Source organism: Papaver somniferum, chromosome 11 (genome assembly GCF_003573695.1).
Source record: "Papaver somniferum cultivar HN1 chromosome 11, ASM357369v1, whole genome shotgun sequence".
NCBI classification, from domain to species: domain Eukaryota; kingdom Viridiplantae; phylum Streptophyta; class Magnoliopsida; order Ranunculales; family Papaveraceae; genus Papaver; species Papaver somniferum.
Window position 1 is genome coordinate 4,490,815 of NC_039368.1, and position 18,597 is coordinate 4,509,411.

At 40.9% G+C, this 18,597-nt stretch overlaps 1 protein-coding gene across 1 annotated transcript; it reads right to left on the reverse strand.

Moving 5' to 3' along the window:
• Positions 1 to 7,012: 7,012 nt before the first annotated feature.
• Positions 7,013 to 7,657, reverse strand: LOC113323961 (WAS/WASL-interacting protein family member 3-like). Its single transcript, XM_026572305.1, has one exon. It carries the CDS (start codon positions 7,655 to 7,657, stop codon positions 7,013 to 7,015), a length of 645 nt encoding a protein of 214 aa, XP_026428090.1.
• Positions 7,658 to 18,597: the final 10,940 nt, after the last annotated feature.

Genomic DNA, 18,597 nt, shown 5'->3' on the forward strand with positions numbered 1-18,597 from the left:
GAAGAAAGAAAGAGGAGAAGAATGGGTCGATAGTTTAGGGTATAGGTATAGGTTGCTAGTGTGTGAGGCGGGATATCAAATTTCGATGTTGGCGAATCTGAGTCACTGGATGCGAAGCTGGTAGGTGAATCGGATGGCTATCCCTGAAGAGGCTGGTAGCGACCGTCGGATGCTTTGATACAACAAAATCAACGGCGAAGATCGAGGTTAGGTGTTGTAGTGTTAACCGGAAGTATCGATATTTGATGAACAGGCAGATAAGCGACCGTAGGATCTAAATATGATCTAATCTGAAGGCTTGGAATTTAGGCACTATGGTGTTTTGCAGGAGCTTCAGATTTTGATGCGCGATGAAGGAGCGACCATCGGATGATGAGATGGATCCAATCCGACGGCTGAAGATGGAGGCGGTTTTGGTTATAGAAAATGAGGTTGTGCGCACCATTCTTCGCGGCTTCCTTGCGTGATTTCTCCCGGCTTTTCACTACTTTTCTGCTCTTTTCGCTCCGCGACTCATCCGAACTTTATTTATTACCTAAAAATGCAAAATTAATTAATAAAAATATTTATTCTTGAAAACAATGAAAATACAGAATATGGGATAAAATGTAGACTTAATGCATAAAAGATGAGTTAAATGCCAACAAAAAAGGGATAAATATATACAATATTTGGCACTCATCACAGGGTTCATCAAAAAAGTCAAATATCCAACATGGATTTCGAACATGGTAATTGTACCAAAAAAGAATAGCGGGGTTAGAATATGCATTTTATTTCACCTACCTCAATAAAGCATGCCCTAAAGACAGTTATCCGCTACCAAGCATCGACCAACTGGTCGAAGCAGTCGAAGGATACGAAGAGATGTCATTTATGGACGAGTACTCTGGGTACAACCAACTGTTCCTAGCAGAGGAAGATCAACAACATACAACGTTTTATACCCCGCATGGCCTCTACTGTTACATAAGAATTCCCTTCGGACATCGAAATGCAGGGGCAACATATCAAAGAATAGTGGATGCTATTTTCAAACCATGGATCGGGAAAACCTTGGAAGTCTATGTAGACGATATGCTCGTCAAGAGAAAGCTGTGCAAGGATCACCACCAAGATCTGAGGGATATCTTCCAAGCAATGAGGAAACACAACATGAAAGTGAACCCAGAGAAATGTACTTTCAGCGTCACCTCAAGAAAGTTCCTCGGATATCTGGTGACAAAGAGGGGCATCGAAGTAGACCCTGATAAGATTCAAGCCATCGTGGGAATGCCATCCTCAAGGAACCTAAAAGAGGTTTAAAAACTCAACGGTTCACTAGCTTCACTGGGAAGATTTATATCCAGATCTTCAGACAGGTGCAAACATTTCTTTAACATTCTCAAAAAAGGGAGAAAGTTCGAATGGACGGCATAATGCGAGGAAGATTTTCAAAAAAATCAAGGACTACCTGGCTGAGATCCCCATCTTGCAAAAACCTGATCCCGATGAGGTTTTGGCCCTATACATAGCAGCAACATAGGATGCAGTCAGCGCAGTTCTGGTCAAAACCAACACGAAGATAGAACATCCCATCTACTACGTCAGCAAAACCCTCAACATAGCAGAAAGAAATTACACGAAGATTGAGAAACTTATCTTGGCATTAGTATGGGCAACCTTAAATCTAAGAACCTACTTCTTGACCCACTACATCCGCGTCCCATGCAAAGGCATGAACTCCATCATTCCGAAAAGTCACAAGTCTTAGCGTATTTCCTAGAAGATCTACCGTTGGAGGATGAAGAAGAGGTCTTCATTGATGGAATCAAGGCAGCAGGGTTACCAGAGATTGACGGAGGCAAGGATCCTGTCGACATTCTCGAACCAGCAAACCCAAGACGATGGGAAGTCTTCGTCGATGGGTCGAAGAATAGAGAAGGCGCAGGTATAGGCATCGTGATCACCACTCACACGGGAGACATGATCATACATGCCTTCAGGTTGGAATTCCAGGGGCATACCAACAACATAGTTGAATATGAAGCTGTAGTGCACGCTCTTCGTCTGATAATAGACATGGGTATAACCGAGGTGCGCCTAACAAGTGATTCACAACTGGTCATCCGACAAATAGGGATGGAATATAATGTTTATGACGAAACCCTGTCAGCGTACATGGCCTTAGTCCAGACACTGGCATCTCAGATACCAAACATTAAGTTCCGACACCTAGGCAGAAAGGAACTCAGGCACGCAGATGCCTTGGACTATGTGTCATCGATGTTAAAGAACTAGGATGTCAAGGCAATCAAAATAACTAGGGTTTACGAGCCCTCAGTCGCTTCCCGAGAATTCTAAGCTGCAAACCAAGGGGGCAGCGTGGGAGAAGATATTGCAGACGATGATGCAGGGGAATACATCGCCGATAACTTCCAAGAGGATGATATCATGGCAAGAGCAGACGAAGATGAAGACTTCAGCAAAGAAGAGGACTGGAGATCTGAGATCCACCTTTTTCTCAAAGAAGGAACACTACCAGCGGACCTAAAACAGGCTAGGAAAATACAATCAAAGGCAGGAAGGTACGACTTAAGAGAAGGGATCTTATACAAGAAATCCTTCCTCGGACCTTTACTACGGTGCCTATCTATATCCGAAGGCCACCTGATTCTATAAGATATACATCGCGGGACGCAGAGAATCATAGTGGAATGAGATCTCTAGCGGACAAGGCAAAAACCCAAGGGTATTACTGGCCAACAATGATACGAGACGCTGCAAGAATGTCAAAAAGATGCGAAGAGTGCCAACGTTTTTCCAAAAGAATCCACGTACCCGCAACGATGCTGAACTCGGTGGATAGTCCTTGGCCATTCTCAAAATGGGGCATAGACATTGTGGGTCCTCTGATCGAAGAATCAGGGAAAAGAAGATTCTTGATAGTGTCCACAGACTATTTTAGCAACTGGGTAAAATCTAAGGCTCTGTCAAGGATCCGTGACTCGGATGTCTTCACATTCATCTTTCAAAACATTATTTGCAGGTTTGGCATACCAGCAGAAATTGTCTCCGACAATGGCAAGAAGCTACAGGGTAAAAGCATTGACTTGCTCTTCGATACTTTCAAAATTCGAAAGAACAAGTCAACACCAATATACCCTCAAAGCAACGGCCAGGCAGAAGCCACAAACAAGACCCTTGCTCTTATTCTCAAGAAACAATTAGACGAGCATAAGGGACGATGGTGTGAGCAGCTACACAACATTCTGTGGGCATATAGAATATCCCGAAGATCAGCCACATGAGAGTCCCCATGCATTCTTGCTCACCCATGGAGCCGAAGCTGTCATCCCTACAGAGATCATCATGCCAACTACGAAGACCGAAGCATGGGAAAAGAACCTCACAATGGATATGATGCTAGAAAGACTTGATGATCTCGAGGAAAGGAGAGAGGCAGGCGCTCCAAAAAATAGAGAACTATCAAAGAAAGCTAGCAAGGGAGTACAATAAGAGGGTTAAGCTTAGAAATATTATAGAAGGACAGTATGTGCTGAGAACCATACCACTATACCAACGAGAAAAGAAGTGGGGAAAGTTAGCACCAACATGGGGAGGACCTTTTGTCATACACGATATCACAGGGAATGGATCCTACTACCTGCACAACCTAAAAGGAGAAATCCTCATACACCCATGGAATGCAAAATATCTCAAGCCATACCATCCATAGAAAGCATCACGGATCTGCATCTGCGTGAAGAATACCAGAAGAAGAAGACGACACATTCAATCGACATGTTTCTATCTCTGGACGAGGAATAGTAGACCTCAACTAATCAATCAAACAAACTTTTGGCAAGAATTCATATTTAAGAAAACAACACAAGTACAACACAAGGGGCAGCATGTCAGCAAGATGAACGCTTGTAAATATAACGCATCACAAGAACACCACGCCTGTACACACAAGTTTTCACAATTGGGGAAAGTAGTTTCCTACAATCTCTCGGGACTCCTCTATCAGTGTCTATAAGTGTAGGACCATGGGGAAGGCATCCAGCAGAAAGAGATACCCAACCAATCTTAAGGCAGCGGGTCAACGGAATAGGTGTATGTAAATATTTTAAAATAAACATCCCGTATCCTAGAACGATGCCCGACCCCCACCGCCTGGGAATCCTCTGGCCCGGGATTAGCCAGCGGGGTGACAGGTCTCAAGACGATCACGAAGGTACATACCTTCGGCATCGCACTCAAACACTCAAATCTTTTTCAAATGCATTAAGTTTCTTCCAATTTAACTCAACGCAGTATTTAAAATAAAAAGTAAACTAATAACGCAGGTATACCTAAATGATGATCCATTCCATGAAAGTTGATTACAAGTTCAGCAAAATAAACAAGAGCAAGAGATACATCAAAAAATGATCCGAAGCTATATAATCAACAAAGATCAACTTTCTATGACTAATAGAAAAATCTACTTGGACGATTCAGCTCCGACAGCAGGGTTCTTCCTCTGAGACGAAGGTACACTCCCACCTGAAGAAGGCCCCGAGGAACCAGACAAAAGCGCGGGCTGAGGACGACGAGGATAATTCTTGACGAGGCCATGTTCGGTCTTAAGATCACGCTCAATCTTGTCCAAAACCTTGTTAGTCTCCTCGGCCAACTGACAACGAGCCTTATATGCAATGATGGTAGTCTTCATCTCGTCTTGTGACAACGAAGAGGATAGACGGCTCACCTCTTTGGAGGCGACATTAGATGCTTCATCACGAGACGCAGCTAGGCCCTTGTAGTAGGTAGCTTGTCCTTCCTGCTTCACTAAGGAAGATTGAGCCTTTTCAAGTTTGTCATTTGCAGCGCGAAGCTGTCCCTCGAGCTCTGAAAATTAGAAACAACAAGGGGTTAGAACGATGAAATTACAAGATCACACTCGATGAAACGAGGCTATACCTTCGACATTAGCCGAAGCCTCTTCATATTCGTTAACATCCGCGTCTCGAGGCTCATCAAGAAAGTCATACTCATCGGATATTTTCTTATAATCCATCTGCAGACTCAGCCTGGCGGGCTACATCAACCTGAGACGCAGCTAGGGCCTTGCTAAGGGCACTGTCCTCAGCCCTGGCATCGTCCCTCTCTTTCGCAAGACGCTGCATATAATCTCTAATTTCGGGGCCCTGAGAGGAACGAGCCTGTCGTGATTCTTCCTCTAGAAGATTTATTCTAGCTTCTAAAGACGAAGCATACTCTCGGGCTTCACGCAGATTATCACGCGTCCACAACAGCGTGCCATTGAACAAACGACGATCATGGTTGTAGATGTTTTGCATATCAACCATTTTTACTCGTTTTTCTCGCCATTCAACTGTTAAGGCGTTATGCTCATCAGCACGAGCATTCCACTTATCGAACTCGCCCTTTATCTTCTCCACTAACTCTTTGATGCGGGATTTCTGTCGTTCCCTTTCATTCTGAAGCCATATCAGCTCTGGGACTCCACCCACTGAAGATAGGGTGGGGAGACTCAGAAAGAACACTAAAGTACAAGAAGGGAATCACGAGGGGTAAGAAATTGGGAGAATACGAACCTGTGAAAGATGAAGCATTTTTACGAGCGTGCTCCAACTCGCTACGGATCTTAGCGAGCTCTAAACGAAGCTTCTCCTCTTCGTTGCCTAGCTGTTCTTTCCCTTTGAGGCGACTCTTCAGCTCTCTTATCTCCTTATCTCTAGCAGAGATAACTATCTCCGCCGCATATAGCTCCTCTTCTCTGTGACGAAGCTTGGCCTATAACTTTAGAGACTTTGCCTTGAAAAATTGATACAGAGTGTGGTCGCAATGTTCACTCCTCATCATCTGCGTTTCGAGGAAGAATAAGATTATTACACCATCATGTTGTGCAAGTACTAAGAAGGAAAAAAACACGATAGCTTACCTCTAACATCCGCTGCTGGGGGAAGCCGTACTGGTACCCGTCAGCAATAGCCATCATATCAGCAACAGTGGAGGGAGGGTCAACCACAAGATTAGCCTCTGAAATTTACACACACTTGTACCACACCTACGCGACCTGATCCTCAGCAGACAACTGCATCATCCAACGCGTATAGGCATCAGAGTTTTTCTCACCAGCAAGCACCGGAGCAAGTTTGGGGATGAACATCAAATTCTTTTTCTTAATCCAAGGCAAGATGGCGTCGTCACCCTCGGGCATCAGAGACTGCGGGAAATCTTCCAAGGGAGAATCAGTAGAAGCTTCTCCGACAACAGTTCCTCTCCCAGCCGCAGACTTCTCCTTTGCCTCCGCCTCCTCGTTTTCACGGGCTTCAGCATCATCACCCTCAGAACTAACATCCGCGTTTATGGTCGGTTGACCTGTGGCATCACCTTTGCCAGAGTTCCCAAGCACATCCCAATCATCGTTTGGGGAAAGCAATGAGAACTCTGAAGCAAGACCCATGGAAGCATTCACATCAAAAGTTTCTCCCACGGAATAAATTCTACCAAAGGAGAACTTTTGGGAGACGGCGGGAAGAGGACCACCAGTGTTGTTGCCACCAGGGGAAAGTTCTTCGTCACCAGTGCCACCAGCGGTAGTATCATTGCGTTCCTTCCCATCGGACATTTCTTCATCCTCAGCAAATTTTTCGTTCACGGGGCTGGTGACCCCCTCATGGACCTCAGTCTCATCAGCTACAATAGTAGAAGATTGCTTAAGACCAATCTTCTTCTTCTTCGTCACCTACAAAGCAATAAAGAATTACATCAAAAATATTATTTTCTCCTTTACTTGAAAAAATTTAAACTTTTCGAAATAAGGAAAAAAGGGGCAAGTATAAGAAGAAGCCATACCTTGGCAGTTGCAGTACTCTTCGAGGGAAGGGTAGCACCGAAAATCTCCTCCTCGTCTCCATCAACAACGTCTCCATCAACAACGTCGAGGGCATAAGGAAAATTCATGCCTGCAAAGTTCAAACGCCAAGGACAGAAACCCCCATAACGAGCAGGGGCAGTTTCACGAGGTGGTATCATCGTCGAAAGCGTAGAAGAGAACATCAAAGGCTTTGAGCTCATGTTTCTCCTTAAACAGCTCAAGATCAATATGCTTAAATGTGACCTTCTTCTTACCAACTGAGACGCTTCGTATTACTGGGGCGGCGTCTTCCTCGTCAGCGGGATCTGGCGTAGGATTCTTCGGAGGACTCAAGTCTGAAGCCTTCTTTTTGGAAGGAAGACTCTTGGGTGGATCAACCTTCGACACAGTAGCCTTGGAGCATTTCCCTTTGGAAGGGACCGCTGGAGGAGGAGGCAGAGGATTCTGTTGGGGCATTGAAGGTGGAGCCATAAAACGAAGAGGCGGAACATCCAATGCTTCATTATGAAGAGGAGGAGCGTGCGTACCTCTATAATCGTCACGCGAACGATAAGAGGTGCGGCTAACAGCATACCTAGAGCCAAGAGGACCCTTCGGTGGATCTCCTTTCTTGGTAGACGAAGCCTTCTGACCAGAAGAAGAAGAGACCCTTTGAGAACGAGGATCTGCATGTGAAGGCTTAGAGGAGCCTCCCCCAGGTGGAGATATATCAGGGTCTCTGCGTGGAGGAGATCTAAGCGGACCATCCGGCTGAGTCTGATAGGGAACCCGTGGACGATCGCTCATATCTGCGAAGAAGCACAAAAACAAATTAGAAGTTGTTACAAAGGAACAACTAGAGATCAAAAAAAAAAAAAAAAGAGAAATCGTCAGTTCATCTTGGCCGCCCTCAAAAACCCTAAACTAAAATAGAATCAGAAAAACCCTAACTCAGTCAAAACACCAAGAAAAAATTTTCAAATACGGGTTTATGCGCTTTGTAATGAAGAACAGGGGCAAGCATATATGCTTCTGCATATGTGTTCTTCATCACAAAGCTAAAGACTACAGTAGCAGAAGATGAACAAAGTAATCAAGATCAAAATCAAAGAGAAATCTCTTACCTGTATGTGAGGGATTTTCGAACAAGAGCGCAACCAAGAAGACAACGAACCACAACAACAGAAGAGCGCAGAAAAATCAAGAGCAGGTCGTATTCAATATAAGGACAGTAGCAATTAATGGCTAAAGAACAAGAATGAAGAACAAAAACCTTTGAAGAAGAAGAATGAAGGACTGACAGGGAGGAAATGAAATTTATTTCTAAAAGTTTTCACATACTCTTCCTAGTTATAAGCCTTGAAGAAGACAATGACCGTTCCTTTACCCAAGGAGCAGTTATTGCAAGGAGTGGGAAACGTGCCCTATTATCTAGGGGAAGTTATTAGGAGAGAGATGAGGAATATGTGACGTTTTTCCTCTAACTTCAACTGACACCCAAGTCAGAAGAAAAGGGAAAAATTGTGTGTACATATTTCATCATCCGCCACGTGTCTATGGAGAAACACGTGGAAGACATACAATCCGGGGCATCAAGGTGTGATGCCACGCGCACACAGCCAAGACAAGTGTCTCCTCAGGGCAAGGCCCTCATCCAACAGATCCAATGGCGAAGAATCGAGGAGTACCAAAATACAATGCCATTGCAAAGCACTGAATAGCATCCAAAGACTTACTTTATCCCATCTCAAGAAAGATCCAAGATCAGCGGTTGGGGTTAATCCGACTGACACGGATATGACAGGAGCAGAGGACGTTTGTCTGGCGCGTACAGACGACCCAACCACCCGCATTAAACGCCCTGAGCAGTATACATGTCGACCAACCTATGGAAGACACGATGACAACTTTTCTTCATCAAGCATGGAACGCTGGGAGCATCGTAGAAAACGAAGTTATCTGCGGTATTGACACAAAGCACAAGACGATAAGATTATAACGGTCTTCAGAAGTGGACCCTACGTTGTAACCCTATAAATACCCCTCTCCACTAAGAGAGAAGAGGTCGACCAATCCATAGCAATTAGAGGAGAACATAGGAGAGAGAAATAGGAAGAGTAAGTAAATCCCTAATTTCCGCTGACCTATGTACACTTTAAAGTCATTCAACTATCTTTGTAACTACTCAATACATAGTGAAACACCAACCCCGTGGATGTAGGCCTTAGTGTTGAACCACATAAATCTTTGTCTTATTTACATTTCAGCACTTCACATTCAGCGTTTTGCATCATGCACTTTACATTTATACTTCGATCTCTGTTTACTCTATTATATGAGCACTATAAGTGATAATATACGACTAGACAATGACGAGCCCGAAGGCTCTGAGTCGATGAATCGATATAATCACCTCCCCTTACGCATACATCGCATAATTTATGATATAGAGTGTATGCGAATATTGAATTTATGGTGATTTATGTGTTCACATCGGTTTTGGAACAATTAGTTAGATAACAAGTGGATTGAAGTCTTAAAAACGTTGTCGCCAACTTGATTCATACGCTCGAGTTTTTTTGGATTATAGGCTACCCATAAACGATTAGAATTTTATCTCTCGTACAACAACAATTTTACTTCCACTACTTTCTATGGGTCAAAGTCATCCACGTGGTGGCAGACTCTTTTGTCGTCTTCTGATCTATTTTGGCGTGCTGTAAAGATGCCACCCCGTTTTGTTTAAATCATTTTTATTTATTTTTCCGGCAAAGGTAAAGAACTATGGAAGGGCTATCAGAGGTAAGCTAAGAGGGGTTCAAAAGAACTTACAGACCCAAGAACTCAAAGCTGGCAATGAGCCGCAAGAAAAGAAGAAGACAACAACCAAAAACACTAAGTTATAAAGAAAGAAGTTCCAGTTGGTAAGAGTATTATTTAAAGAAAACCCTTTGAATTCTGCAGAATGGCTGCACCAAGAGTACACTTGCTTTTTGTTTAATTCATCAACGATTGTTTTTGCTGAACCTCCATAGGGAAACAGCCAACACCCCTGTTGATCACATGATTTTTTCCTCGTCTAGGAAGAATTACTGCAATTTCAGTGCTCTATGACGGGGTATAAGATTGGTAGCTTATTGAACTCGAAGGTGACTGACTATTTCCACCACATATCAGTGGAAACATCATTTTCTGGGGGCAATGGATACTGAAATGCGACTGCAGTATCCTTCTTAGATGGCTAAGTTCAAATTCACGAGCAGCTCAATAATAGAAGTGAAAAAGAATAGATAGTTTAAATTAATATAAGGCTTAATTTTAGTGACATGCTTGTAAAAATAAATAAATTAGGTTACACATTAGAATGTCCAACTCAGGGAATATGAAGATAGATTTGGCGTTTAACAAATTAACATAGTACTCATTAACAGAGTAGACTCTCATCAGTCATGACTTATGTCTATGTTTGAGTTAACTAGACTTTTTATTATCTTGTCTATGTTCGAGTCTTTTAACGGGCATAAAAGTTAATCTGGACAAGAGTATTATGATAAGCGTTGGTGCAGATAAGGTTATTGGGATGTTAGCTAAGGAGCTAGCTTGGATGTAAAACAGAGGTTCTGCCCATTAAATATCTTGTAATGCCTATTGGTGCAACTTCGAGAAATACTTCAATTTGGGACAAAAGTTAGCATCATGGAAGAAGAAATTTTTGAACAAAAGCAGGTCGACTTGTGCTTATCAAGAGTTGTCTAGTTAGCTTACCGGTATATTTTTCTATCTCTTTTCCACTCGCCAGTTTGTGTAGAGAAAAAAATGATAAAATTGATGAGAAACTTTCTACAGGGCGCTGTTGAAGGGCGTAAGAAAATGGCTTGGATAAAATGGGACAAGATCAATTTAACTAAGAAACAAGGTGGTTTAGGTGTGAAGAATTTTCGTATAATCAATAAGACTCTTCTAGTTAAATGGATACGGCGCTATACAAAACAAAAACAAGCATTATGGAGAAGTATTGTTCAACAGAAGACTAAGACCGATGCATACTTGATTATGCCGGTTGATGAGAATGCTACACAAGGACGGAGCTTATGGCGAAACGTAACTAAAATGGTTCCAAAAATACATAGTTTGGTCACGTTTAAAATTCGAAATAGAAAGGGGTTAGATTTTGGTTTGATCGTTGGCATGGCATGGGTTGCTTGAAGGATATCTTTCCAGTGATTTTTAAAGCCTGTTCTCGAAAGCAAGACTCGATAGCTCAGATGATTAGAAATGGAAAATGGTATGGAAGTTTCAAGCATCAGCTGAACGCTAACGAACAACTTGAATTGGATTTGTTGCGCCGTGACATTGGGGCAGTTCCTGACCTAGTGTAAGAAGATGACGAGGTTGAGTTTGTTCCCGATTACAATAACAAACTTTGTTATGATACCCTTGCTGGAAACGTCCCTGAATGCTCTTTTTCCAGATTTCTGTGGAGAAACTATATTCCTCCAAAATCAAGCTTTGTGGTTTGGGCTATTTGCCATGGATCGCTACCTACGAGAGGCATGCTTATGCATCGTAGAGTTAATTTGGATACCACGGCCTCCCCGCTCTGTAATGATGCCTTGGAGTCGTCTGACCATTTGATTTTGCAGTGCCCTTTCACATTCAAAATCTGGGATTATTTTCTAAAATCGTTGAAGATTTCCTGGCCGTTGCTTGGTACCGTCTTGCAACTGTTAGAAGCTTGGGATAACAATGTCTTAACTGATAAGTGGAAGAAGTTATAGTTCTGGTTAAGCAATCCTTGGTTCTTTGGAGTTGCGATACGAATAAGTTCAGGTGTGTCGATAGTAGCCAGGTTATTCATAACTGGGAAGCTGGTTTACATAATTAGTTTCTTCTGTATTTCGTTCTTGTTTTGCTGCCAGTAATCTATTCGATTCTGGGTTGTTCTCTGCCTCTGGCAGTTTTCTCTTTAATATAAAATTTCACTTCCCGAAAAAAAGGTCATGACTTATGTCACCCAGCCATTAAAAAAAAATTATATGAAAACGAAACAACAAAATGAAACGGAAAAGACACAATACCGCGCGCAAACTGGAGTCTAAAATGAAGAAAACTTATTGGTTGTGCGGAGGTGTGCTGAGAATCAGTTTTTCCTTTCACAAATGATTAACCCACCAAAGTGTTACGTCGCATAACGAACTGTGTGAGAGAAGGTGACGGGCCCCACTTCTGTCGACCCTATCTCGATGCACAAGACGCTTAATTAGGACCGTTCATCCCCTCACAGTGCATTTCACGGTGCATTTCTTCCGTGAGTGAGTGTAGACAAGCTGTTTTCCTTTCTGCTGGTCAAAAATCAAACAGTGCCTGGTTTGGTGTATCGAATGTGTAGAGTCTCTAGACCCAGTCTACGCCATACACAACTGGCCGACAATTATGTGGACCAAATGACACCGATTGACAAAGAATATCTTCTACAAGTGGTGAATGCGGAAGTTGTTATAAAAGCTTAATTCCTGATCCACATATATGTATGAACATGATGGATACCGTGGGTTAAAAATATGAACCCAAGTGGTGAATGCGGAAGTTGTTTACGTGGTTAAAAATATGAACCCAATGAAATTCATGGCAACTTCATTATTTGTTCACCATCAAGTTGGTTTATCTTAGAATGCTTGTGTGATTAACAGTTAATCGTTATTAACAACGATCGATCTAAAGAATGAACCAGTGGATTATGGATCTCAAGGTATGCAAGGCTTGTCATCAAAAGAGGTGGAATCGATAACGAACTCTCTTGTATTCATTATTGTTTTACAAATCTATCTTTTTTGTAATCCATGCATATCTTTGTTACTACATGATAGTGTATGCATGTATTATATGAGTGTAATACAGACTAGTTTTCTTTTACATTTTGGGATGGGCTTGGACCTTTAGAAATAACTAATATCTGTGTTTTGGGAGTAATTACTTATCTTCAAAATGTGGTTCTTTCTATTGACTGGAAAGAGATTACAATATTTACTTATTGTTAGCACGAAAGGAAGATGGTTTGCTTTTGATTGGTGTATAGAATGAGTTCCTTCACTGCACTTTATACCTAGTTTTTAAGCACTTATATATGCCCGAAGGCTTTCCTTAAGTGGTTGTTGAGGTGTCCAATATTAAATATGCCGGAAGGTATCCTTAAGTGGGTACTGAGGTGTCCGATATTACCTTAGGAGGCGTAAAAGCAGCCTATGGAATACTTTTCATAGAGGGAACTATTATGTATGCATATATATTTATTGTTATTTTAAACTACTTTGAAAAAGCTATTACATTATATTTTGTTGTTTGGGGAGAATGATGTTGAGAATCTTATGTCTGATTGTTGAACCTAAACGATGGAAATGGCTCTCCATGAATAGGTTCTTCCGTCGGCTATAACGTCAACACCATTAGATCTCTTTAGATACTTGTTATGTAGAGTGCGCGTACATTGAGGTACTGGTAAGGTACCAATCTTATTTGACTACGAGGCCACAAACCTCAGGGCGCTTTAATGATCATTGAAGAATCCGCAAGAGTCACGCCTTACTACTCCGAAGAATTAAGCCGTTCAACTATTATTTATGTTGTGAATCTGTGTCGGTTTATTGGTTGGTAAAATCTTTATATTTCAGTACAACTTATTATCTTAATATGGTTTATCTGTTTTTCGTGTTTTTATCGGTCTTTCTGCAAAACCTGCATTGTCTTTAAATCATTCTAGTGATTACTTGAAAGTTAGTTGTTATTTCTACTACCCCTTCGGGATGATGTGCTCACCCAATTCCGACTTTCAGTTTCAGAAACATATCAAGATGGGTGCGTGGAGATTAAAGCTTCGAGGAGTTGGTTCGTTAGTTGGTTAGCTTCCGCTATGTTTATTTTTGTGTTTATATTCTATTTGTAAACCAACTCATTATTAAATATGTATCACTTGAGAGGAGTTCTTGTATTTATTTCAGAGAGGGTTTAGATTCGGGTTAATCTTTATTTAGAACTTATTTCTTAGTGTTTTAAATAAATGTCTTAGTTCATTAGTGTCTCAGTTTAAAGTTAAACTCTTGGATTAGTCAGTTGCTAGCTTAGGGGACGCTACAATGTTGGTATCAGAGCTCACCATTAAATCTTATATGGGAAACAATAGATAATACCCAGTGCCAGACAAGTTATTAGATTAGTTTAGAATTGGGTTGGGTTGTGAGATAAATCTTAATCACTAAAATCAATCAAGAACTAAAATAATTTTTGAATTGATTGATTAATTTGTTCAATATGTTGATTGCTTGTTTCTTGTTTTGTGTGTATATCTATGAAGTAAAAATTGTAGGCTGAAACCAATTGTGGTATAAGTTAGAAATTTCAATAGTTAACTAGAAATTAGTTAGTATGAATTGAATGATACTTAGATAATCTAGCACTGGAGAAAAGTGAGGTTTGTAATTATGATAAGGATGTGTCGTCTTTTGGCCGTAGGAAAGCATTGTCAGGTCTGATCAGTCTAGACAGGGAAACTACATGCATGGATTACCATTCGTAAAAGGAGAACTTGCTTCTATTAGTTAATTGATAGATCCCAAATTTTACTTAAAAACTGATAGAATATTCTCTTGTAATTAGAACTATTAATCTTGTGATAAGAATTTAGACCTAGTCATCTGTTTGAATTTAGTTCAACATAGTGAGCTTATAGATTATCATCTTATGAATAGAAATTGGTGTAGTGAACCTAGAGCCACAAATTCTAGTTGTAGAAAGACATATAGGTTTGTGTTTCATTTCCTGTTGTTTCGAACTCATTTAAAATGAGTTGCTTTTTTTTTTGCGTGTTTGTAAGTATGAGCAGTACTTGCACTTAGTCGGAAGATAGTTTTTCTCTATAAGCTGAGGAGTTATGAAGACCAGAAGGACGGTTCGATTTTCGAGGAAGAAAATGTTATAAGGTGAGGAGAATGTAAGGACCCTCAAGCTCGTCAACGCTATTCGACCAGTCAAGAGACGACTAAGTCGCTAATGACTCGATTAATTAGAGACGAACGTTAATTAATAGAAATTAATTGAACAACGATCTAGATATGTAATTAGTATCACCAGATAGATCTCTAAAAGTTATGCGAGATGGACTACTCGAGCGTGTTATTCGGATATCAGACGAAGAAGATTTCATCGTAATAATCATTTTGCTGCCAAACCGCCTGGCTGCCCTTATCCATTTCTGGGCGCCTTAATGATTATTCTTGGTCTTATCCCCTTCACCCATCGAGCAGATAATCTTACTCTCTTCTTCTTGTTCTTCTTCCTTCTTCTTGTTCTTCTTCTTCTTCTTCTTCTTCTGTTTCTTTCCATATCCTCCGGCGATTTTGTGAGATGATTCTGAGGTAGAATCGAAGAGAAACTTAGGGTAAACATTAGGAATTGATTACTGGTAGTGTTTCTGATGTTATTTGAACTCGTCAGAAGAAGGAGTGATGCCGTTGAATTAAATTAGGGTTTGTTTTGAGTTCGAGAGGTGTTTTGGGTTGTTAATGGATGAAGAAGATAAATGTTGCTGTTGAATTGACTAGGCGTTGCTGTGCTGATGATAAATCGAGTAGAACAGGTAAATCAGAGATTTACTTAGGGTTTCTAATTATTGAAATTTCTGTATGAAATTGAGTTTGCTTCGGTGAATTTATCTCATGAGTTGTTGTTACTTTGAGGTACGATTAATCGCATGTAGTTTAATTTTGATATCAAGGAATTAGGGTTCATCCTAATTTAGGGTTCTTGAAGTTGGGTTACTGATTTAGGGTATTGGAAAGGAGATGAATTTGTAAATTAGGGTTACTGTTAGTGATTTTGAATTAGTGTTCTGAGACCAGAGGATGATGAAGATGGGTGCTGTTGAGTGGAGAAGCTAGGGTTGTGGTTGTTTTGGAATTACTGTGGCTGAGATTATAGTTTAGAGTTGGTTAAAATTACATGGAAGAGGAATTGTATTATAGAGAACTAATTTGGTTGGTGGTGTTAGTTGATGGAGTTTGTAATTACAGAGATGAAGTGAGAATGACATAGGTTTGAATGAAGAAGAAGGATCAGAGAGTTTATAGTATTGAAGGATTTTGCTGGTGGAGATTGTGAATTATGAATGTTGCAGGTGTGCAATAGTTTTGGTGAAAGAAGTATGGGAAGAATGTTGAACTGATATTACAAGTGTTTTTAATAGTATAGAATGGAGTTGGTTTTATTTATAAGGTTGGTGTTGAATTTCATGGAGAAGATTATGCTGATAGATGAAAATGGTGTTGATGTGTTTGTTATAGGGCTTGCTGTGAATATTAATGGTGGCAGTTTGATGTGTGGATTGTTGCAGGTGAGAAAAAAAGATGGATGTTAATGTCCATTTTAGGTGAAATGAAGTTATAATTATAGTATGGTGTTAGATGATGTGGTTTGAGTAGTTGAGGTTGATTGTGTTTAGGCAAATTGAAAGATAAGGGTTATAGTATGCAGAATAGGTTGTGTGAGAAGAGATGTTTAGTTTGTATCATTGTAAGGAGAGTTAGGAATGCATTTTTAGTCTTGGCATTTGTTTGTGATGCATCTTTATTGTGCATTTGAAGTTTGTCCTGTGAGTCATCCCAGACAGCTCAGCTGACTCAGAGTGTCTGACTGAGTTGAATCCGTTTGACTCAGAACCGGCTCAGTGAGCCTAGATCGAATTTGACCTTGACCGAGTTAACCCTTTGAGTTGACCATTTGACCAGGACCTTGACCTTGACATTAGACGTTGACTGTTTTTTTGACTTTTTTGACCGTCAGTGACCGTTATTTGACCCAGTTGGATCAGGCCTTGTGTCAATGGGCCGAATTAGTGGACTTGGACTGAGGACTTAGAACTAGTTTCCTATGTTGACATTTTGGACCCTTTATGGTTCTTTCTACGAAGATGTAGATAATCTTAAAGCATATCTAATGGACTATATATCAACCTAATTCAATTACTAAACCTTAAATATGCTAAAGATAGATAATGCAAAGGTGTAGAACTACAATTAAGCTTAGAACAATTAGATAGTTCACGTAGCCTATAATTGGAGACTTGTAAGAGATTATGATATGAGCCTTTTGGATAATCTTAGAGTGCTTGTGTGATTAACAGTTAGTCTTTATTAATAATGATCGATCTAAAGAATGAACCAGTGGATTATGGATCTCAAGGTATACAAGGCTTGTCATCAAAAGAGGTGGGAATCGATAACGAACTCTCTTGTATTCATTATTGTTTTACAAATCTATCTTTTGTGAAATCCATGCATATCTTTGTTACTATATGATAGTGTATGCATGTATTATATGAGTGTAATACAAACTAGTTTTCTTTTACATTTTGAGATGGGCTTGGACCTTTAGGAATAACTAATATCTGTGTTTTGGGAGTAATTACTTATCTTCAAAATGTGTTTCTTTCCATTGACTGGAAAGAGATTACAATCTTTACTTATCCTTAGCATGAAAGGAAGAGGATCTCCTTTTGGTTGGTGTATAGAATAAGTTCCTTCACTGCACTTTATACCTAGTTTTTAAGCACTTATATAGGCTACAGTAATAGAAATTATGCGCAGAAAAACGGGGGCCTACAGTAATACCGTAAGTGCACGGTCGTCAGTTGTAGCTCTTGCAAGTACGGGTCGATCAGATCGGGTGTGTTTTGGGAAGTGTTTTAGCTATTTGGGTTCCTAAATTGCTATTGGGCTATGAAGCCTTTTGGCTTAAACTGGGCTTTGAGTACTAATGGGTTTGTTCACAATAAAAGGAACTGAGCTTGGGCTCAGTTGGTCTTTGAAGTGTCAATGGGCTTTGGCCTTAAACTTAGGCTTTTGATTAAGCCTGAATTGGATTGGGCCTTAATGAATTTGGGCTTTGGTCTTAAACTTAGGCTTGGGCTCAGTTGGATGGGCCTTGGGATTAAACCTGGGCTTTTAGCCTTTGGTTTCACTGAATTGAACTTGGGCTTTGTAACTTATGAGCTTTGGAGCAGCAGGAGCTAACAGGGCTGGGCCTGGCAGGAGAAGTGGAGTGGCAGCAACAGCTGCAGAAACTCAGATGCAGGAGCAATACTGCACAGCAGTGAGGCAACACAGCAGCAACAGCAGGGTTGCAGCAGCAGCTGCACAAGCAGTGAACAGCAGCAGCAGCAGCTTGGCTGAGGCAACACAGGGAGGGCAACAGCAACAGCAGCTGTAGGAGAAAGAGGTGGCAGCAACAGCTGCAGCAGTGCAAAGAAAGAAGGCAGCAGCACTATACACAGCCGCACAAGCAGTGGAGAAGCAAGGTAGGGAAACAACAAGATAACAGCAGGCAAAGATGACAATGAAGAAAAATTACAGGACAATGACTAAACAGGCAGAGAGCAATGCAAAACAGCAAAGGGAAAGAACACAGCAACTACAAGCATAAAACAGTGCAAGATGAACCAAGGCCTAAGCCAAGGGCAGGGATGATAGTGAAACTGAAAGTGAGGAAAACTAAGGCAAGAATACAGGCATACTAAAAGAATGGGAAGAGAATTAGCTTGCTATGAGCACTAATTTCTCCCAATGCTCAATCAACAGTGCAACCTAAGCATACACAAGGAATGGCAAGATAATCAGCTTGCTATGAGCACTGATTTCTTCCATTGCACAATCAAATCAAAGCTTCAAATGTATCTAGCCTAGCATTCCATCAAACTAACA

Excerpts from the sequence above, each read along its gene's own strand:
- LOC113323961 (XM_026572305.1), bottom strand. The coding sequence starts at position 7,657 with ATGAGCGATCGTCCACGGGTTCCCTATCAGACTCAGCCGGATGGTCCG.